This window comes from Microcebus murinus, chromosome 11, assembly GCF_040939455.1.
Source record: "Microcebus murinus isolate Inina chromosome 11, M.murinus_Inina_mat1.0, whole genome shotgun sequence".
In the NCBI taxonomy this organism is placed as follows: Eukaryota; Metazoa; Chordata; class Mammalia; order Primates; family Cheirogaleidae; genus Microcebus; species Microcebus murinus.
The window spans coordinates 54,075,887-54,099,294 of NC_134114.1; the positions used below are offsets into that span (position 1 = coordinate 54,075,887).

At 37.1% G+C, this 23,408-nt stretch overlaps 2 protein-coding genes across 8 annotated transcripts in view; one reads left to right on the forward strand and one right to left on the reverse strand.

Annotated features, from left to right (window-relative positions):
• Nucleotides 1-22,810, reverse strand: part of CERT1 (ceramide transporter 1) — a 121,336-nt gene extending 98,526 nt beyond the window's left edge. For 2 of the 3 annotated variants that reach the window (XM_012783856.3, XM_012783845.3), the window contains exons 1-2: nucleotides 22,575-22,708; nucleotides 16,167-16,301 (exon numbers count right to left, since the gene is read on the reverse strand). In XM_012783856.3, the coding sequence (XP_012639310.2) occupies nucleotides 16,167-16,301; nucleotides 22,575-22,670 (231 nt within the window). In that variant the 5' untranslated portion in view covers nucleotides 22,671-22,708. Of the gene's footprint in view, nucleotides 1-16,166; nucleotides 16,302-22,574 lie in introns of all 3 variants that reach the window. The other variant, XM_076008124.1, reaches the window with a different exon arrangement.
• A 54-nt stretch (nucleotides 22,811-22,864) lies between these two features.
• POLK (DNA polymerase kappa) overlaps nucleotides 22,865-23,408 on the forward strand; it is a 71,058-nt gene continuing 70,514 nt past the window's right edge. For 4 of the 5 annotated variants that reach the window (XM_012783827.2, XM_076008122.1, XM_076008119.1 and 1 more), the window contains exon 1: nucleotides 23,204-23,382. The gene's annotated coding sequence lies outside the window, so the exon portion shown is untranslated. Of the gene's footprint in view, nucleotides 22,993-23,203; nucleotides 23,383-23,408 lie in introns of those variants that run through there. The other variant, XM_076008118.1, reaches the window with a different exon arrangement.

Sequence of the window (23,408 nt, forward strand, 5' to 3'; positions counted from 1 at the left end):
AATTAGCCGGGCATGGTGGCGCATGCCTGTAGTCCCAGCTACTCAGGAGGCTGAGGCAGCAGGATTGCTTGAGTCCAGGAGTTTGAGGTTGCTGTGAGCTAGGCTGACGCGACGGCACTCACTCTAGCCTGGGCAACAAAGCGAGACTCTGTCTCAAAAAAAAAAAAAATTTTTTTTTCATTTTTCCCTTTTTTTAGTCATTTCTGTTCTTAATCTTGAATTTCTGGTTCAAAGTGTTTTTTAATGTCCTCAAATACAAGTACTATATATTTAATTCTATTTGGAGTGCAGACTAATATATAATAGTTTTCTTTAGTTTCATGGTTGTTTTAAGGGGTTGGAGAAATTTTCCTCAGTTGACTTGCACGATTCCCACCCGCGCACCCCCTATTTTATGCACTACATCTCTATGGATTTTACTTTTTGTGGTACTGGGGCATTTTTCAATATTATTAATTTAATGGTGCCCTTTTCTGTCATCTACCAAAGTCTAGATACTTTGGTGAAGTTTTGTTTTGGTAGTAAAGAAAAGGATTTTAAGTCTTCTAATTTTGTGGTTCCTTGTTTCTTGCAGGTCTTTAAACGTTTTCCCTTTACCATTCAATTTCCAAAAAATTCTTCTTTTGTCCTTTTTTATCTCCCAGAAGCTATGCATTTAGAAGACTGTCTCTTTAAATCACATTTGTTTCTCTTGAATAGAGTCTGTCCCTTTAAATGGCTGCCTGGCCCTTTAAAGGGCTCATATTTTGAAATCTCTTTCCTTTAGACTTGTTGTGATCTTCAGATTAAGGGTGGATTTAATATTTCTGGTGGGTCTTCCAACTCTCCCTTTTCTACTATTCCTTTAGTTTTCTCAATGAAATATCTTGGTCTAATCTTGCTTGCCTCTGTGCCTTATGGTAGTGGGGAGAAAGCATGTAGGACCACTGCATTGGAGCTTGTTACCTTTTCTGCACACGATTATTTTGCAGTTTGGCATCATCTGTCTACATTTTTCACTATTATTTAAGTCTACCAGTAATGTTGAAGGTGTCTTTTTGAGGAGAAATTTTATAGACGTGGAGTTATTTCGTATCTTTTAGGGAGATAACTTTTTGGGAAGCTGTTTACTATAACCGTACCACTATCTTCAGTTATCATTGTCATCAGCTACCTGGAAGCGCATGCACAGTTTAGAGTTAAATGGTTCTTCAAGGTTTGATACAAAAAAACAGTATTATCTCTTCTCTCACCTTCATTTCCCTCTCCTTAGAGATAATCATTTTCACCTTTTGCCTGATAGCATGTAAAGTTTCCAGCACAAGGCTGAGCACATAATAGTTGCTTAGTCCTTGTCTGTTTTTAAAAAATCTTATTGTAAAGACAAAAAGCGAAGAGAGGACTCTAGAGTGGTTCATTTAAAAGTTGTGGCTTAGGCTGAGCCCAGAAGGAAAGATAGGCTTTTGATAGTAGAGAGAAAAGGCATTCCAGATTAATAAGAAATTGAATAGGTAAAATCAGCACAGAATGCAAGGTGTCAGTTAAAAAAGCAGCCAGTTTGAGACAGGGAATGTTCATATCTTCCCCCCATAACTCTTCCTATTTATGAGATAATCACTATACTTAACAGTTTCCCTAAGTCTAAACATTTTATATACATTGTTGAGATTGCCAGAACTAATAGCCTTATATAATGACTCGATTGATTTAAATGTCAGAGCAAATATTAACATAAAAGTCCAGAGAACAAGCAGTTTTAAAAAATGAAATAATATAAACCACCAGTCATGTCCATTTTTTACTTGGCCACAGTTATTTCCCCCTGCTTTAGGAAAGGGGTTGTCAAACTTTAGGATGCATTAGAATCACCTGAAGGGTTAAAGATAGAAGGCTGGAGCCCATACCCAGAATTTCTGATTCATTAGGTCTAGCATGGGGCCTGAGAATTTGCATTTCTAACAAGTTCGCAGCTTACACTGATATTACTACATTGGAGATTACACTTTTGAGAACAACCTCCACTGCATCTTCCTCTTTCTTATTTGATACTTCTTTATTTTGATGAGGCATATATTCCAGTAGTTCCCTGAATGAAGGTTTGTAGAAACCTTCAGAGTTCCATGAAGAAAGATTTTTGTGTTTCTGGGTGTTTTTATTATGGAAAATTTCACATAAATGCAAAGATACACAATAGGATAATGAACCTTGTAGCCACTGATTAGCATCAATATTAACTCATGGTCATTTTTTATTTCATCTATATCCCTGCAAATTCACACCCTCCCAAATGGATACTTTTTTTTTTTTTTTTTTTTTTGAGACAGAGTCTTACTTTGTTGCCCAGGCTACAGTGAGTGCCCTGGTGTCAGCTTAGCTCACAGCAACCTCAAACTCCTGGGCTCAAGCAATCCTCCTGCCCCAGCCTCCCGAGTAGCTGGGACTACAGGCATGCGCCACCATGCCCAGCTAATTTTTTCTATATATATTAGTTGGCCAATTAATTTCTTTCTATTTATAGTAGAGACAGGGTCTCACTCTTGTTCAGGCTGGTTTCGAACTCCTGACCTTGAGCAATCCGCCCGCCTCAGCCTTCCAGAGTGCTAGGATTACAGGCGTGAGCCACCACGCCCGGCTTCCAAATAGATACTTTTGAAGCAAATTTAAAACATATAATTTCATCTGCAGATAGCTAACTCTGTACCTCTAAAATAAGACATTTTTAAGAGAGGTGAAAAGTGGGGATCCAGTTTCAATCTTTTGCATGTGAATATCCAGTTTTCCCAGCACTACTTATTGAATATAGATTCTTTTCCCCAATGTGTATTTTTGTCTGCTTTGTCAAAGATTAGATGACAATATGAGGACAGTTTTATATCTGGGTTCTCAGTCCTGTTCCAAAGGTCTATATCTCTATTCCTGTGCCATTCCAAAGGTCTACATCTCTGTTCTTGTGCCAATACCATGCTGTTTTGGTTACTATAGCCTTGTAGTAAAGTTTGAAGTCTGGCAGACTGACGCCTCCCAATTTATTCTTTTTGCTTAAGATTGCTTTGGCTATACAAGGTCTTCTCTGATTCCAAACAAAATGTAGAATTATTTCCCTACCTCTCACAAAAATCAACTCACAATGGATAATAGACTTAAACCTAAGGGATGAAACCTGAAGAATTCTGGAAGAAAATGTTGGGAAGACTCTTAGACACTGGCCTAGGCAAAGAATTTATGAAGATCCCCAAAGCAATCACAGCAGCAACAAAAATAAACAAATGGAACCTGATCAAATTCAAAAGCTTCTGCACAGCCAAGGAAACTGTCCTTAGAGTGAATCGACAACTTAAAGAGTGGGAGAAAATATTTGCTTTCTACACTTCCGATAAAGGGCTGATAACAAGAATCTATATAGAACTTAAGAAAATCAACAAGAAAAAAAATCAAACCACCCCATCAATAAATAAGCAAAGTACATGAACAGAAACTTCTCAAAAGAAGACAGAATAATGGCCAGCAAACACATAAAAAAAGTGCTCAACATCTCTAATCATCAGGGAAATGCAAATCAAAACTACAATGAGAGATCACCTAACTCCAGTGAGAATGGCCTTCATCAAAATGTCCCCAAACAACAAATGTTGGCATGGATGTGGAGAAATTGGAACACTCTCACACTGCTGGTGGTACTACAAATTAGTACAACCTCTGTGGAAAGTTATCTGGAGGTAACTCAAAGAGCTAAAAATAGAAATACTATTTGATCTGGCAATCCCACTACGAGGCATCTACCCAAAGGAAAAAAAGACATTCTATAATAAAGACATCTGCACTCGAATGTTTATAGAAGCACGATTCACAACTGCAAAGATGTGGAAACAACCCAGGTGCCCATCAATACTTGAGTGGATTAATAAAATATGGTATATGTATACATGGACTAATATTCAACTATAAAAAAAAATGATGAACTAGTTATATTATCCTGGATAGAGCTTGAGCCCATCCTTTGAAGTAAGGTATCACAAGGATGGAAAAACTAACATATACTCGCCATCAAACTGGTACTAACTGATCAACACTAAGGTGTTCACACAGTTGTAATACTCATTGGGGGCCGGTCAGATGTTGGGGAGCACGTAAACCCACAACTAATGGAAGCAGAGTGCACTGCATGGGGGAAGGGCACACTTGTAGCCCTGGCTTGTGCGAGGCAAACACATTACATGTAATCAAAATGTTTGTACCCCCATAATATCCTCAATTAAAAAATTAAAAATATTTTTAAAAATAAGACATTTTTAAAACCACAAGACATACATTTGTTGAGACCATATTTTAAAATGTTTTATTCTGTCCTTGTACTTGCTTAATGGTTTCGCTGAATACAGAACTCAATTGTCAAAAATAAATATTCTTCAAAAGAATGTAAGCATAGCCCATTGCATTTTAGCTTCCAGTGTTGCTATCGACAAGTCCACAGTCATGTTAACTCCTCATCCTTTGTTGTGATCTGATTTTTCCTTCTGGAAGCATCCAGGATCTTCTTTCTTCCCAGTGATGTGATTCACCACAATGTGTTTTTAATGTGGGTCTTTCTTCATCTATTATACTGGGAGTTCCTTGGCCCTCTCAATCGAAAATCTCCTATCTTTTATTTCTATGAATTTTTCTTGTACTGTTTCACTGATAATTCCTTTTTGTTCTTTCTTTCTTTCTGAAGCTCCTACTTTTGAGATAATAGAAGTATTGGACCATTCCGTTAATTTTATCTTTTTTATTTACCATCTTTTTAAAAAAATATTTTTCTCTACTTTCTGGGAAATGTCTATAATTCTATCTTCCAACCTCTAATTTCTTTCATCACTGCTACCATATTTATAATTTCCAAGAGCTCTTTTTTATCCTCTTCCTTTTTTTATGGTATATTTTTTGTTTCATGATTATAAATACTCTTATCTCTTTAAAAATATTGACAAAATTTTTAATTTTCTTGAAAATTTTAATAACTGTTGCCTAGTATTGAATTTGTTTTATCTCTTTGGTAATAGAAACTTCCCTCATATGACTGATATTCCTCAGCTCTCTGTTCATTTTTAAGAGTGAGGAATCTACAAAGCAGACTCGAAGCCCTAAAGATACATGTAGAGTTTAGCAAAGACTGGCTTTGCTGTAGGATACTCTAGTTGGGTTAGCTATGTTGTTACTGTCCTTAGGTCCTTCCTCTTGGGCTTGCCAGATTCTTACAGAAGACCCCTACAACCTTTTGCTCTAAGGATGAAAGACTGTCAGCGCTTCAAGAGACAAGCAGGGAACAGGGGAGAGATGGGGAGGAGTTAGGTCTCAGCATCCAGTCTGCATACCTTCCCTTAACCCTCCTCTTTCAGTATGACTCCTTGTGTTCAATTGTATCTGGTGTCTATTCCTCTACCCTCCAGTATTTTATCTTCCCTATGGAGGCGCAAAGCTGAGGAGAAAAATCTGGGCATTTAACTGCTTCTTAAATTGACATTTAATTCATCCTCCTCCTTATTTTTAGCATCCTCAACTCCCAAACCCTCATTTCAGGAGATATTCAGAACTTTTAGTGTTTTATTATTATGATGTAAATCTAGTTTTCAGCTTTCCTAACTGATAGTTTAGGATTTGGGTTTCTCAGGTTTACTAACTCACTTAGCACTTGTCCGTCTGTGTTCTAGCTTCCACAATGTTGTCTCCTCTCTTATCCTTCCTGTCTTTTGGGGTTTAAGTATTTTTTACATTTTCCTTTTATATTCTTTTTATAAGGAAGAAAATAAAGTGGATGCATCTTTACCTGGATGAATTTCCTAATATTTTAAAAGTCAAATGAATCTACTTGAAGTCCTTTACAACAGATGAATTCACTTTACGAAACTGGGTTTCTATGTAAGTTTTTAGGAATCATTACTTAACCCACTCTCAAAACAGTATCACTTTAGAGACTGCCTTAATTTCTGGAGAATCTTCAACTGGTCATGGATTCTCAGTCTCTTGGTTATTAATTTATAAGTAATCTTTTTAAAGTGATGAATCCCACCATTGGGAAAAATATATTTTAAAGAAATAATTGTTGGATAATATTTATTCTCCAACTTGGAGACCAAGAGAATATCTCAGCTCTTTTCATCAGCCACAATTTTCTTCAATAAGGAAATGACATAGGTCAAGCCTACACAGCACTTACTCCAAAAAAGAAGCTCAACAGTAACGCCAGCTTCCCTGGTGACAGTGCTACATAATGAGTTGTTGGCAGATAATTTTAAATCTAAAACTTTATTACTTTAATTAATCAATAAGGTGCCAATGTAGACCCAAGCTAAAAAATAAAATTTAAAAACACAGTAGAAATGTTGCCTCTATACACATATAACCTAGTAAAAAAGTAAATAATAATAGTGCTGTTATTTTTGCAAGTTAGACTAGGAAACAAATACCCTTCAAAGTTATTTGCTCTAAGAACTCAGGGCAAAAAGTCAGCAAAATATACATTCAAATGTCTTAAATATAAGTAATTTTTTTGGTGACAGTAACAAAAATCAGTCTCTTAGATCAGGAGAAAATATTTGCCAAACACATATGTATCCAGAATATATAAAGAATTCTTGTAACTTCACATTAAGACAAATACAAATAAACTTTTTGACAAATATCACCAGAGATACAAATAACAAGCAGATGAAAGCTGTGCAACATTATTGGTCAATAGGAAAATGCAAACTGAAACCGCAATGAGCTATCACTACACACCTACTAGAATGGTTAAAATAAAAAACAAAAAACCTGACAATACCAAGTGCTGCCAAAAATACCAAGCAATTGGAATTCTCATATATTGTTGGTGAGAATGTAAACTGGTACTGCCTCTTTGGAAAACAGCTTCACAGTTTTTTATGAAGTTAAACATATACTTAGCAATCTAGCAATCCTATTCGTAAGTATCTAACCAAGAGAAATAAAAACATATATTTACCCAAAGACCGGTACGCCTATGTTTATAGCAGACTTATTTTATGGTATCTCAAAACTGAAAACAAATATATATCCATTAACTGTTGAATGGATAAACAAAATGTGGCACATCCCTACAGTGGAACAGTATTCAGTAATAAAAAGGAACAAGGTAAGGATACATGTGACAACACAGATGACTTTCAAAAACATTATGCTAAGTAAAAAGCCAGAAACAAAGCTGTATACTGTATGATTCCACTTACATAATATTCTGGAATAGCAGTTTCCAGAGGCTGGGGATGAAGGTGTTAAATGACTACAAAAGGGCAGGAGAGAACTTTCTGGGATGAAAGAAATATTTTATATCCTGCTGTGGTGATGACTATAAGACAATTGAAATGTATAATGTACCCTTAAAAGGGTGCTTTTTACAATATGAAAATTATACATCAATAAATCTGATTTTAGAAAGGCAAAAGATGCCTTGTTAATAGAAGAAAACAAAAGGCAAATAGAATAAAATAACAACATAGAAGAAAGAATGTCAAGAATATACAGACAGCATATAAAGAGTTAACTGTCTATATATAGTTTTTTAAGGTGTGAAATAGAACTTGGTGGAAGGAAATTTCTAATAGGAAATGCATGAGAATCTGTTCAAACATGACATGCCACATATTCTGGCTCTAATGAGTCAACAGCATCTTTGTCCCCCTTCGATAAAAAGGTTTGCCAACTTTTCCTATCCGTTTTTGTAAACTGTAGGCTTCCAAAATTACAACTGTAGGCTTACAACATTTCACAAAATAAGAAATTTGAGAGCCTACTATGTGCCAAGAACTGTACAAAGTGCTTTTATATGTTATTTCTTTTAATCACATAATCACTTGATATTTAGATCTTATCCCCCATCTTTAATCAGTTAAGGAAGCTGAAAGCTCGGAGAAATTTAGTAATCTGCCCAAAGGTAACTTTGGCCATAAGAAGCAGAATCAAGATCTGAACCCAGGTTTGACTTCAGAGCCCAAGCATGATATTTTAAGCACCCTGGAAACTAAGAGTCACTTTATAAATATTTAACAATCATGTTCCTGCAAGCCCTACACAAAATAAAAAGCATCACATATGAATTTTTCTATGCCTAGTGACATGTGATAAAATAACAGGAATCAGAAGACGTGGGTTCTAGTCTTCAGTAAGACTAGAACCATACTTTGTGTTATGGATTGAACTGTGGCTCCCTCAAATTTATCAGTTCAAGTCCTAACTCCCAGTACCTCAGAATGTGACCTTATTTGGAAATAGGGTTATTGTGGATATAATTAGTTAGGATAAGGGCACAACATTTGACTGGTGTCCTTATAAAAAGGGGAAAATTGGACACACAGACACACACACACACACACACACACAGGGAAGATGTCATGTAAATATGAAGGCAAAGATTGGAGTGCTGCATCTTATAAGCCAAGGAGTGCCAAAGATTGTCAGTATACCACTAGTAGCAAAGAGAGAGGTATGGGACAGATTTTCCCTCACAGCCTACAGAAGGAACCAAGCCTGCCCACACCTTGATCCAACTTCCAGCCTCCAGAACTATGAGATAATAAATTACTGTTGTTTACATCACCTAGTTTGTGGTATTGTTATGACATATGACTTTTGGTAAGTTATTTCAACATTCTATGTCTCATACTTCAACAAGTATGTTTTCTGTTTTCCTTCTTTCAAGACCTCTTGCCAAATATTTTAAATATTTCCTACTTCACTCGTGTTACTTGAATTACATTATCTGAGTTACATTCAAGTTATTAAAATAAGGAAGATATTTCCAAATGAACTGCTGAACAGATATTATGAGTTATTCAGGGCATAAATCATAGTAGAGCATGAGTCTAATTTCTTTAAAAATTCACTAGCAGGCCGGGCGCGGTGGCTCACGCCTGTAATCCTAGCTCTCTGGGAGGCCGAGGCGGGCGGATTGCTCAAGGTCAGGAGTTCGAAACCAGCCTGAGCAAGAGCGAGACCCTGTCTCTACTATAAATAGAAAGAAATTAATTGGCCAACTAATATATATATACAAAAAATTAGCCGGGCATGGTGGCACATGCCTGTAGTCCCAGCTACTTGGGAGGCTGAGGCAGGAGGATTGCTTGAGCCAGGAGTTTGAGGTTGCTGTGAGCTAGACTGACGCCACGGCACTCACTCTACCCTGGGCAATAAATGAGACTCTGTCTCAAAAAAAAAAAAAAAAAAAAAAAATTCACTAGCAAATGCTCCTCCAATGAGAAGAATTAACAACTAGTTTCTCATCTTTTACTTGTTCTATGTATACCTTCCTCTCTTTGCTTTAGTTCTCAATAATACAGTTCAGTATAGCAAAATTACACACCTAATAAAAGGCCTACTTCTCAGATTTCTCACTAGAGTTCCCTGAACAATGACTATGGCCATCAATCATCTTTAGTGATATCCAATTTGGTAAACATCATTTCTATATAAATTCTTACTTTACAATTTCATAATCAAAAGCTCTGTTAGATCTGACTACTCTTCATTTGGAAGTTTTAAAATTTTGTTTATTTTTATGGTTCTCTTCACTTTTGAACACTTCCTTCCCTTGTTTTTACATCTCCATTGGCTTCTTTAATTTTGCCAGGATCTTTCAACTTCCCCTGTTGCAGCTTCTATTTACCTTAAGAGCTAGTTGGCTTTAATTTTTTTAAATTCAATAGTATACATTTTCATTACCCTTCAGTTTTCCTTCTGAAAAATTAAAACATGAAACTGGCAAATAAATTTCCCTATAACCAACCTATGACAAGAATAATAAGAAAAAAAAGAATAGAAAGAATTCCACTCATTTGATAACTGAAAAAATTCTACAAGAAATTATGTATACAAAGACAGATGTGCCTAAGGTGAGACCTGAGACCACAGAACTTAGGCAGGCCAATTCTATCTGAAGACATTAGTATTTCCATTATACCAAAATTCTCCACCTACCTATTTCACAAAACATCTTCTAAATTCAGTAACTTTAAAATCCTCCTTTTTCCTTCACAAATGGATCATTAACAGTTTAAGAAACTAGTTGATGAAATATTAGCTATGTAATTTTAAATATAGTATAAGGAGGAACAGACAAACCAAATGAACAGAACAGACTCCAGAAACAACCTCAAATATACCTGGGAAAACAATATATGATAAAAGTGGCATGTCAAACCAGTTGGGAAAAGGTCAATTATTCAATTAATGGTATTTGGATACCATGCTTAGTGCTTCCATGCTTAGTGCTCTAAAAAAAAAAAACTACATGCCATACCATTCCTTAAACTAACTTCCACAGGAATCAAAATTCAAATGTAAATTTTAGATGGAAAAAATGTATATATTTATTTAGAGATGGTCTTTGATAGGAAAGTATCTATCTAAACATAACCAAATACAGAAGCCATAATGGAAAATGTCAGTAAGAATAAGTAAAAATTTAAAATTTCTCTAAGGCCTAATAAATACTACAAAACAAGCAAAGAAGAAACAAACAAATGACAATGTGGGGGAATATATTTGCAACAAATATGACAAATGGCTGATTATCATATAAAGAGCTTCTATAAACCAATAAGGAAAAAAGCAAAAACAGAGAGATGAACATTTGGAAGAGGAAAAAATATATAAATGACCTATAAACATATGAAGTTACTCAACCTTCTGAATAAAAAGTACAATTTAAAATAATAACATACCATTTTTATGTCGCTCCATAAGATTATTTATTTAGTGGAATGCCCCCTATAATATTAGAGAGACAAATGAATTCAGGAGTTTGGCAGAGCTTTGCCCGGAAGGAATATGTGAATGTGTTAGTTTACATATTAGACAATGTTAGTTTACATATCAAAGGCTGCCTCAGAAGGATGGCTCAAAAGTCTATAGCAGCTCCTTTCCAAGGTGACACTGCAGTCTCAAACCTGTGGTTTTCCCCTGCTTTGCATGGAGCCATGGAGTTCCTGCTTCACTCCTGACTACCTGTCTCAATCCACAATAACTAAAGATATATGGAGCCACTATAAATATCTCTGTGTAATAATTCTGTTAAGTGATAGCTATATCTTAGAAGTTAGTCTTTGAAAGATTCTGTAACCGTTTGTTCAAGTAGATAGAGTTAATTGAGGGATCTATAGAAGCCTTTTGAAAAAACTTTTAACCTAAAACGAACTACCTGTTATTATGTAAATCTGTTACTCCTGGCAACCGATAACTGTACCTATAAATAACCATATGAAACTTTATTATGGGCCTCACAATTGACGGGGATATTGTTGGGTCCCCCCCCCAGTACCTCCACTTTGCTTTCTTTATATAAATCTATAAAACTAAACCTTTGTCTCTGTGTATTTTTTTATTTCTCTATTCTATTATTTTCTTATCTTTTGCAACGACCCCTGCCTGAGTGACCTGATTTTTGCTGGGAGCATAGCTAACTCCCCGCATTTTAATCTATTAGTTGTACAAAATTTTAACATTTGCCAAAACCCAACTTCCTCAGTACTTGAGAGTATGGGAAACAGAAGCACTCATATGCTATTGGTGAGACTGAAACGTGGTACTCTTTTGAAAGGGTATCTGACAATAACTAAAAACAAATTTTAAAGTACATATATTCATTCCAACAACGTAGTAAAACAAAATTAGACATGATCTAAATGTCCAAGAAAAGGGTAGAGGCAAATGAACAAGATATGATACATGCATACATCAGAATGGTACATCAGAATGTAGCAGTTAATGTGTAAGACATATTAAAAGAAAACAAAGTGTAGAACAAGTTTAGTATGATACTATTTGTGTAAATAAAAATGAAGAATATGAATAAATACTTGTATAGGCATACAAATTTTCTGGAAAGAGGAACAGAAATTTAACTTTAGTTTTTTCTAGAGTTCAGGACTAAAAATAAAGAGAAGCATTCACTTTTTAAACTTTTCAATGTTTTAAACTTTTCACTTTTTTTTTATCATGTTTATTTAAAAGACAGAATTTTAAAAATAAAGAACAGTTTAACATCTTCTTTTAAGTGAGGCAATTACAACTAACATATTATAAATATATATCACACAGCAAGTGCCATAGCAGGTGCTGGGTCTTAAGTAACTATTAAACTATAATAATTGAAAAAATCAACTTCCTTTCTATAAACACTTATTCTGAGAACTCTTATTTTCAGAAGACAAAGTGAAGAAATACTGTTTTTCTTCTCACTTACTTATTCCTAATCCCTTTACATTAAAGAATAAATTCTCCCAGGAAATACTTTATTCCTTGAAATTATTTCACCCAATTTATTATCACACAGCTGAAGAACATGATTTTTATAAATTAAGAAAGATTCTGCTATACACATGCTGTTGGGTAGGGGCGGGGAGGGGGATAAAAAGAAGAAAGAAAAAAAAGACTTATTGTTTTTTGGTTTTTTAAAGAGATGGAGTCTTGCTCTGTTGCCCAGGCTAGAGTGTGGTGGTACCATCATAGCTCAATGTAGCCTTGAATTCCTGGGCTCCAGGGATCCTCCTGCCTCAGTCTCCCAAGTAGCTAGGATTGTAGGCATGCACTAGCATGCCCACGTAATTTTTTTGTTTTGTTTTTAAGATATAGGATCTCTTATGTTGCTTAGGCTGGTCTTGAATTCCTGGCCTCAAGTGCTCCTGCCACCTCAGCTTCCCAAAGTGCTAGGATTAGAGATGTAAGCCATCACCCCTCCAACCTTAAGAAAGACTTAATTGTTAAACTAAAACAACAGCGAATTTAACAATGAATTAGACTCTATCAGAAAATGTGGACTCAGACACCATCCAACAATATGTAGTCACAACTCTTGAAGCCTAGATTTCTTCATATATGAATATTATCAATTATCAATTGTCAAGTGAACAAATTCAGTATTAATATTGATTCTTTGTCTTCGGAGACAAAGTTATATAGGCAACAGCCCATAGTTAATGAAAAAATAGCAACAGATGCCTATTTAACAATATTATTATTATTACATTTTTAAATTTAACTAAAGTACATATTCTATTAGTAAACTTCATTTTGAGTTCACTGAATTTAGATATATTTTGTAATTTCCTAGAAATATATAATATGGAGTCTGTGAACCCACAGAAAAAGGAATAGACCAAAAGTTGAAGAAGTTTAGTAATATAAAGACTTCTGTTTCTTCCTATCATGTTTTATTGTATCTAAGACTACCACCCAGATTCTGCTACCTTATTCATTTTTTTTTTACCTCTACTACTACTTATCCTGATGACTGCCAAATCTGTCCTCCAAACTATTCAAATTGTTTCTCTTTCCTACCTATTTCTTTGAATATATACCACAATGAAAGTTCTGTAAGCAAATACAGCTAAAACAAAAAAACATTACAATGAACACTTTTTTCTGAGCAGATGCAATATAAATGCTTATGAAAATTTTTCTTTTCTTCAAATAAGCCATAAACTATTACTTTAGTTCATAATTCAAGTCAGGATAACTATATTTAAATCTACAGAAACTAGAATGATACGATAAAGATATTACTACTTAGGAAATAATAGAGATATAATTTTATTCCTCCCCATTTTCACATCAATAATCAACATATCACTTTCAAAGAGTCAAGCATTACAACTAATAATCATGTGATAATATGCAAAAGGAGAGACACTTCAAGATTATAAAGTATATTTCCATCCAATGTTCTGTACTTTGACATAAAGAATGTTCTATCTCAAAAGAGAAAACACCCAAAATATTAAACTAGATACAATTTCAAAATACACTATAACATACCATATACCAGTCAAAATAAACAGTGAACCTTTATGTTCAAAATATTTCTTTAAAATTATCTCTAAGAATTGACTAGTAGTTTCATTATCAACATTTTCAAACAGCTCCTACTGCTATTCAACTAAGCTTTTGTTTTCAAACTTTGAGTATATAAGGGCAAAATGTGTGAAAATGACATTAAAATATAAGATTTTCCTTAAATATGTAACATGAACATATCTAAATCAGAGTTAGATATTAACAGAAATCTAAAGTATATCTTTTATAAGCAATATAAATTATCATAAGAAAATGTGACTTTTCTTTGAATGAGTTAGTAAAATCCATAATTACTTTTGTTTTTAGTCATTTTAAAATTTTAACTAAAATAGCTCCCTCTTAATTGACCTCCTAACTATCCTGTCTTTGCCAACACCTTTTTTTTTTGCCCATGGCATGCTGCCCACTCTAAACTAGTATGCTATTTTTGTATAATCAGATATTTCTGACCCTACTAGTTAAGTTACTTGCTTAACAAATAGGTTGTTTTTTACCAAGTCTGTTTTATGCCAGTTTACTTGTTATAGTCTATACCAGGCATCCTCAAACTATGGCCCTCGGGCCACATGCAGGTGTTTTTGCCCGTTTGTTTTTTTTATTTCAAAGTAAGATATGTGCAGTGTGGATAAGAATTTGTTCATAGTTTTTTTTACACTACACTCTGGCCCTCCAATGGTCTGAGGGACAGTGAACTGGCCCCCTATTTAAAAAGTTAGAGGAACCCTGGTCTATTCATAACTTACTAAAACACTATTAATGCAAAAAGACAGAGGAGTTGTTTTTTTTTTTGAGACAGAGTCTCGCTTGTTGCCCAGGCTAGAGTGAGTGCCGTGGCGTCAGCCTAGCTCACAGCAACCTCAAACTCCTGGACTCAAGCAATCCTTCTGCCTTAGCCTCCCGAGTAGCTGGGACTACAGGCATGCACCACCATGCCCAGCTAATTTTTATATATATATATATATTAGTTGGCCAATTAATTTCTTTCTATTTATAGTAGAGACGGGGTCTTGCTCTTGCTCAGGCTGGTTTCAAACTCCTGACCTCAAGCAATCCGCCTGCCTCGGCCTCCCAGAGTGCTAGGATTACAGGCTTGAACCACCGCGACGGCCCCAGAGTTGTTTTTAATGTGAACTAAGTTGAATGTAAACTAAGTAGAATGACTCAATGAAAAGCCAGAAGACCTATACTTAGGGATTTTCAAAAGTATCTTTAACAAACTGACCACAATACTAGAAAAAAAATTTTTTTTCCTTGGGGCCACCATGTTTTATTATAAAAATAGAATAAAAACTTCAAAAACAAAATGATCCTTTCTAATTTAATGAAAATTTTGTTATTTTTTGTTTTCTGTATGTGAATTATATGCAACTTGAAAAACAGTTTTCCTGGCTTCCAAGGTGAAGAGAACCACGAGTTACACATGCTTCACGAGGCCCTCAGTTCAAAACCAGTGTAAGTTAAATACAACTCACATGGCAGTTAATGTGTTAGGCTTTTATTCCACTTTAGAGAAATCAAAACTGGAAATTGCAGCTCATGCATTATGGATATAGTTTACACAGGAATAACTTCTTTCAACTCCACAAAGAGATATTAGCTCTATGTCAAAAAGTTATGAATATACACATATAAGTTAAAATTTTTAAATGTTATAATATGTACATTTTATTTTTTATGATTTTCCTGCTTTAACTTTTTCAATAACCTAACAAGTAACTGTCTAATCCCGTAAGACTTGAAGGCTTCTTTTTTTTTTTTTGAGATAGCGTCTCACTTTGTTGCCCAGGCTAGAGTGAGTGCCATGGCATCAGCCTACCTCACAGCAACCTCAAACTCCTGGGCTCAAGCAATCCTTCTGCCTTAGCCTCTGAGTAGCTGGGACTACTGATATGCGCCACCATGCCCAGCTAATTTTTTCTATATATATTAGCTGGCCAATTAATTTCTTTTTATTGATCGTAGAGACAGAGTCTCGCTCTTGCTCAGGCTGTTTTCAAACTCCTGACCTCAAGCAATCCGCCTGCCAAGGCCTCCAAAAGTGCTAGGATTACAAGCGTGAGCCAACGCGCCAGGCCCATGAAGGCTTCTTATATCTTTTTTCTGAAGCCCTTAAACTGGTTTGATATATCAACTAGATAAATACTACATGTCCATATGAAATAACATTATATAGTAATAAGCACTATAAAATAACGTTATGGAAAAAAGTATTACAATGAATGTTCTACAAGGTCAAGGACCTTCATCTATATTGTTCATAGATGTATCCCAAGCACTTAGAACAGTTTCTGGTTTACAGATAGTATTCAATAAACATTTTTGAATGAGGAAGAAAAGATACTTACTGTGATGACAGCCTTGCTAAGACAGATGGATCCCCTGCAGCCATACTCTGTCTCATCTTCAGATTTGTAGTAACTCAAAGCATCATTTTTCAAAACTACCCAACGATCCTGCCACCCATGAATGTAGTTTGTCCACTGGGAGAAGGAGTGGTGAGGGAAATAAGAGGAAAACAAAAAATAAAAGTATTTTAGAAATCCAAACTTTTTTCAAACAGCAATCTAATTTTAAAACCGAAATGTGAAAAGTCCAAACTTAATTATATGCATAAATAGTAAAATGATTATAAAAAGGGAAGAGTTGAGATTTTCTAGATTGTATAATCATTTTAGGTAAAATTTTTTTTTTTTTTTAGAGATAGGTTCTCCCTCTGTCACTCTGGTTGGAGTATAGTTAGTGGTACAATCATAATTTACTGCAGCCTAAAACACCTGGGCTGAAGGGATCCTTCTAACTCAGCTTCCTGAGTAGTTGGAACTACAAGTGCATGCCACCATGCCAGGCTAATTTAAAACAATTTTTTTTGTAGAGACAAGGTCTTGCTATGTTGCCCCAGCTATTCTTGAACTCTTGGCCTCAAGCGATCTTCCCACTTTGGCTTCCCAAAGTGCCGGGATTAAAGACATGAACCACAATACCTGGCCCGTTTTCAGTAATTTTGACAATGTTATAAATAAATAGGTAAGAAACAAAAACTAAGATTTTCTTCTAACATTTGAAGAATAAAACCAAAGCAGGATTTTGATTAAAAATTCTGCTTTGTTCTTTGTGTGCTTTCATCCTCCCTTCTCCACTTTCATAACACTTAAGTTGTTTCTGTCCCTGTCATAATTAACATATTCAATAGGAAAGTGTGTTCAGTTACATAGTCTCTCATTCTTGTATACCAAGGACTGCATGAAGCCTTCAAAATCAACAGAACTACAAAGCTAATCATAGCCAAAATTCTACTTTTGTTATATGAAAATTTATGATGGTCACAAGTACATCAAAATACTTTAATTTTTTCCTTATAGAACTGAATATTAATACTTAAAACAGCTAATTCATTTTCTAAGTTTTTCTGAAGATATATATTTTTTGAAGCCAAGAGTAATAATACAAATAAAAAATTGGTTTTCAAAAATATACTTGGGGCCGGGCGCGGTTGCTCACGCCTGTAATCCTAGCACTCTGGGAGGCCGAGGCTGGCGGATAGCTCGAGGTCAGGAGTTCGAAACCAGCCTGAGCAAGAGCGAGACCCCGTCTCTACTATAAATAGAAAGAAATTAATTGGCCAACTAATATATATATATAAAAATGAGCCGGGCATGGTGGCGTATGCCTGTAGTCCCAGCTACTCGGGAGGCTGAGGCAGAAGGATTGCTTGAACTCAGGAGTTTGAGGTTGCTGTGAGCGAGGCTGACGCCACGGCACTCACTCTAGCCTGGGCAACAAGTGAGACTCTGTCTCAAAAAAAAAAAAAAAAAAAAATATATATATATATATATATATATATATATACTTGGATGATCTGTCTTTGGTACTTAAAAATGGTTTGCGTGTTGCTAAAGTCTTGTTGCACAGTGAAGATCACAATCAATAAACTAAAGGCAGAAAAATAACCTCTATAGGAATACTTGATTTTGCATATTTTTACTTATGCTCTGGGGTTTTAAGTACAGACAATTATTTTTAAAAAGTATAGATAATTCCAAAAACAAATTCAAAATGGATTGTCAAAATACACTGCATTGGCTCAGGCTCATTACCCATTGAGAAATCTTTGTTTTCCTATTCTCTAATTCAGCATGCTTAAGATCAGTTCTTAAGTCTTCTAAGCCCCATCATTATAGCCCCTCTGTGAGAGCTCACCCATCAAACAAATTAACTCATTTTAAGGGTCCCCTAATCAGCATTTCCTTATTTGTAACTGCTTATGATTTGCCACCAATTAGACACCAACTTGAAATAAATGAGTTACATACAAAAACTGAATTCACCTCCTCCTATAATGTGTACTTGCCTTGTTTCTATTTTCTTGGCTGTACTGCTACCTCTTCAGTCATGCAGATGCAAACCCACCTCAGGATTACAGAACACAGGAGTAGATACAGGATTAAACAGAGTCAACTACTTTACTATTTGTGCATGGAGTTTTGACAAGTTACTTTTGTGAGCTTCAGTTTCTTTGCCTGCTGTTTGAAAGGCTGAATTAAATAATAAAAATGTGTAGCATTGTCATAGAAGATATTCAATACACGACTGTTCCTTTTCAATCGTTATAGCCCATCACCAAATTCTACTCAAATCTGCTTCCTCTTCCCTATTTTCAGTTATTCCAATCAAATTATCAGGTTCCTGAATTCCTGAGAAGGCTTAATAACCTACTTCTAGTATCTTTTGCTTTTTAATAACTTACATAATCTTATTTACTTAGTAAACGTATTTGCTTACTTGTCTTACATATTAATCTTATGGAGTCCAGCTCCAAAATTTACATAGAGGATTTCCCATTGCCTGACATACAATTGTTTAAATTGGCATTCAAGATCCTCCACGGATTAATCCTACCCTGCTTACAAATATTACCCTTCGTAAGGCTTGTAAATGTGTGACTGTGGTCAAATTACTTACTTTCTATGTGTTCTTTTCTTTGTCAAACTCTATCTCTTAGAGTTAAGATTAAACAATATTTAGAACTCTGCCTGGCACACAGCATTTTCTGTTTGAGGAAGAATTATGCATAGCTAATGAAGCTTAACCTTCAGAGTTTCTTATGAGAACAGATCTCTTCCGAAGTGACAGGAGGGATCCCAGCAATTGTGTATGCATAATTTTATCTCATTTTCGTATAGAGGACCAAACAAATTACATAAGCCTCAGGACCCTTTACTTAGGAAATGTTAGCTGCTATTATTACACCTGGAAGGTAGGTTTTTCACATTTGCTCTGCTCTCACAATATTCCTTCACTCATCTCCATTTAACAAATACAGACAAGGCAATACACTAGACACTTCAGGAGAATCAAATACTCCTGTTGCCAATAGTTCATCAAGCACAATTTCAAACAAAAAATGCATTTAGAATTTGAGAGTAAGAGGCAAGCTACAAACAAAATGCTACAGTAATTAAAGGAGATAATGAAAGATTGGTGAAATAAGAAAAGGCTTTATGGAAAGGATAGTATTTAAGATGGATTTTTTTTTTGAGACAGAGTCTCACTCTGTTGCCCAGGCTAGAGTGCCATAGCGTCAGTCTAGCTCACAGCAAAACCTCAAACTCCTGGGCTTAAGCAATCCTCCTGCCTCAGCCTCCCGGGTAGCTGGGACTACAGGCATGCGGCATCATGCCCAGCTAAATTTTATATATATATATATATATATATATATATATATATATATTTTTTTTTTTTTTTTTTTTTTTTGAGACAGAGTCTCGGTTTGTTGCCCAGGCTAGAGTGAGTGCCCTTGCGTCACCCTAGCTCACAACAACCTCAAACTCCTGGGCTTAAGCAATCCGACTGCCTCAGCCTCCCAAATAGCTGGGACTACAGGCATGCACCACCATGCCTGGCTAATTTTTTGTATATATATTAAATAGCCGATTAATTTCTTTCTATTTATAGTAGAGACGGGCTCTCGCTCTTGCTCAGGCTGGTTTCGAACTCCTGACCTCGAGCAATCCACCTGCCTCGGCCTCCCAGAGTGCTAGAATTACAGGCATGAGCCACCACACTCAGCCTTAAGATGGATTCTCAAAGATGTTCAGAATTTCAACCAACTGTTGGATGTGTGGAAAAATGGAAGTTAAGGTAAAACATGAAGGACGGAAGAAATTCTGAAGTCAATGAGATTTATTTTACCCATGCCTAGTTGCTCTGAAGTCCTACTTAGACATGAATCTTTTCCCCACCAGGATCCATCCTGATTTGTTATAACCCAGCCAGAATTATTGTCCATCTAGTATTTTGGGAACCTATACTCTTAAGAAGTGATTCTATAAAATATATGATTCATAGGTTTGTCTGTATATTTCAGATCACCATAGAGTAAAAAGACCTTTGGGCTGGTATATTTCTAATATAAATTTATCCCCCATTCCAAATCCACTCCATTTTGGGGGAGTAAGAAACAATACAAATTATTATGGAACTTATGTACATTACTTAATAGAAGGACAAATGCTGAATTCCAACTCTCGTTTAAATTACCAGGTGAATACAAAGGACTTAACAAATATAGTATGTAATTTAAACTTAAAAACAGTACCATGTTTTTAAGTGGTGGCTCACGCCTGTAATCCTAGCGCTCTGGGAGGCTGAGGCGGGCGGATCGCTTGAGGTCAGGAGTTCGAAACCAACCTCAGCAAGAGCGAGACCCCTATCTCTACTATAAATAGAAAGAAATTAATTGGCCAACTAATATATATAGAAAAAATTAGCCAGGCATGGTGGCGCATGCCTGTATTCCCAGCTACTTGGGAGGCTGAGGCAGGAGGATCGCTTGAGCCCAGGAGTTTGAGGTTGCTGTGAGCTAGGCTGACGCCATGGCACTCACTCTAGCCTGGACAACAAAGCGAGACTCTGTCTCAAAAAAAAAATAAAAAAAAAAATGTACCATACTCAGTATGAGGATACATATTTAATTTAGAATATACTTAATTAAAATTTTTCAAAAAACATTATATATTACCATAAATAGTTAAATTTCAGGGATATTTCCTTCAGCTATGAAGAACGATACCAAAAGCTCTATTCCTGTTGATTCTACATTATGAGGCAACAGTCAAAAGTTATTCACCTTCCATAGAACTGGTCAAAAACTACGTTTTATGCATTTAAATATCAAGGGGACAGTCTTCCATTTTTTGATCTATAGTATACCTTCTACATTACTCAGCATACAATACTTAACTCAGAGCATAGTAACTCCCTCTCCGTTCCCCTCCCCCAAGAAAGTGGGATGATCAATAGGTTAGAAGTACAACTTGTTTTGTAAAATACTCAACACACCACAATACTAACATAGCAGTCTGCTTCTCATCTAATAAGTAAAATGATCAAACTATCATAATCACTGGGAGGCAAGGAATCCATTTCCTAATTATTCCCAGCTGAAAATGTATAACTACTACACAATGTGTTCAATACTGATTCTTAAATTATGCATTTAATCTAAGGAAACCCTGGAGACTGTCACTTTATAGAAAACCTTGCACTGAAATCTCAAGAATGAACACAGCATTAACATACACTATTTTTCTGCTATACATATAAAAGTTAACACTTGTAATCTTTAGTTCTGACATACTCATGCCTTTCCTAGGCCCTTTCTCATTAGCTTTCTAAAGACATCATAAAAGCCTAATATGAAACAATTCCACAAATGATGTCCAAATGCTTTGCCAAAGTGTGAATACTGGAAGCAGGGTGATTTCTTAATAGCCAGTGGCTGCACATGACCTAGTATCTTATGACCAGCTTGTTGAGGGAATGGCCCCAGCTCCCCCTCACCAAGTAAACTGCTAGCTTAAGTCATTTCTAAAAGTTTAACAGGAAGGGAGAAAGTCAAAAGGCTATGTTATGTGAATCTTCTTATAGCAAAACTTAAAACAAAAAAAACACATCATGGAATTTCAAAAGATCACCCACCTACAGTCCTATAAATGGTTACTTAGCTAAAATTTTAAAAAGGTTTTTTTAAAAAAAAATACAGAAAAGGTAAAATGTCTCTTCCTTACCCTGGAACCCTTATTGCAAAAATATTTTATTAAATACTGCTTTTCTTCCTGGACTAAAAGGTCGTATTCCATTCTGACATGTTCCAAGTTACTATGAATGTTTCCTGTACCCATCACATGCCTATTCAATAGCTCTTTTCTGAACTGGGGAAGCAGAAGGGAAAAGTACAAAAAAGTCCTCCACATTACTATCTCTAACCTGGCATAGTTTACTACCTCGGATTTCAGCACCAACCCAAGCAGCTCCAGCTTCTGTCTAAACAGCCGCATCCGCAGAGTCCCCCAACCTTACCTGCTTGGCATCTCCAATAACACCGTTTAAGAGGTCCGATATGAACCGCCCCCATGCCCAGGAGTTTCGGTCACCGCTGCTGCCCAACCCAGATTCCTACGCTCCGGACAGCTGCCGCCCTAGGTCCCAAGTCACGGCGCGCATCTGGCCTCCCAAACTGGATCCTGGGTTGACACAAGCTGTCCCTAGTCCTCCACCGCCCCTGACCAGGCTCTGGGCAGGCGAAGAGAACAGTGCCCTCTCCGCGTACACCACCCTTAGCCCCTGCAGCAGTACTCAGGCCCACACCCCGGCACATTCCCTGCCTCCCGCCTAGCCCCACCCCATACCCTCAGCCAGTTGCCTCGCGGCAGGTAAGTCTGGGCAGGGGGCCCTTGGCTCCAAGTGTTGCTCACCTTACTGAGGACCCCGCAGCGCTCCACAGGCGGCCCGGACTCCGTCTCCGGATCCTCCTCCGAGCCTGACGAGTTCCAGCTCTGGTTATCCGACATGGAGGCGCGACAGCCGAGCAGGAGACCGGCCCCCGCTCCCTGAGCTGTGCCGGAGGAGGCGCCCAGTCCCCGGGGTGAAGAGTCGGGGGATGGCGAAGCAAAGAGTGCCCGCTCCCGTGCGGGGGGGAGCAGGAGGAGGGATGAGGTTCGCCCGCCGCGCCGCCGCCGCGCCTGACACCGAGCAGACCGGGGAAGGAGAACGAGCGGCGAAGGAAGCCTGCCCTTCCAGCCGTCAGCCGCCGCCGCCGTCGTCGCCGTGACCCCTGCGTTGCGCCCAGCGCCGCCGCCCGAACTCAGCCCCCTCGATGCCAATCTCAAACAGGTAAGGAAAAGGGAGAGAAAGAAGGGAAGAGAAAATCCAGCCGCAGAGACCCGGGTCCACTCACACCGCCACTATCGCCGCCATCTTCCTGCCTGGCCCACTATTTACCCTCCCCTCCCCTCTCATTTCCCCTCCCCTTCGTCCTCCCATTCTCCCCATACTCCCGCCCTGTCCCCTCCACCCCCGGCGTCTGACGCGACACGCCGAGGGCTCGAGGTCCTCCTTCCGCACCCTACCTCCGGTTTTCGCGGGTGCCAACGGGTAGAAAAGTAGGAGGAGCGGAGAAGGGAGAGGGCGGGCAAAGGACGCCGCTGTGCTGCATTCTGGGAAGGACGCTGATTGTCAGACGCACAGCCTCCTGGGAGTTGTAGTCGCGATCCTGAGGCAACGGTGAGTGTCCCGCGCGGGGAAGGCTT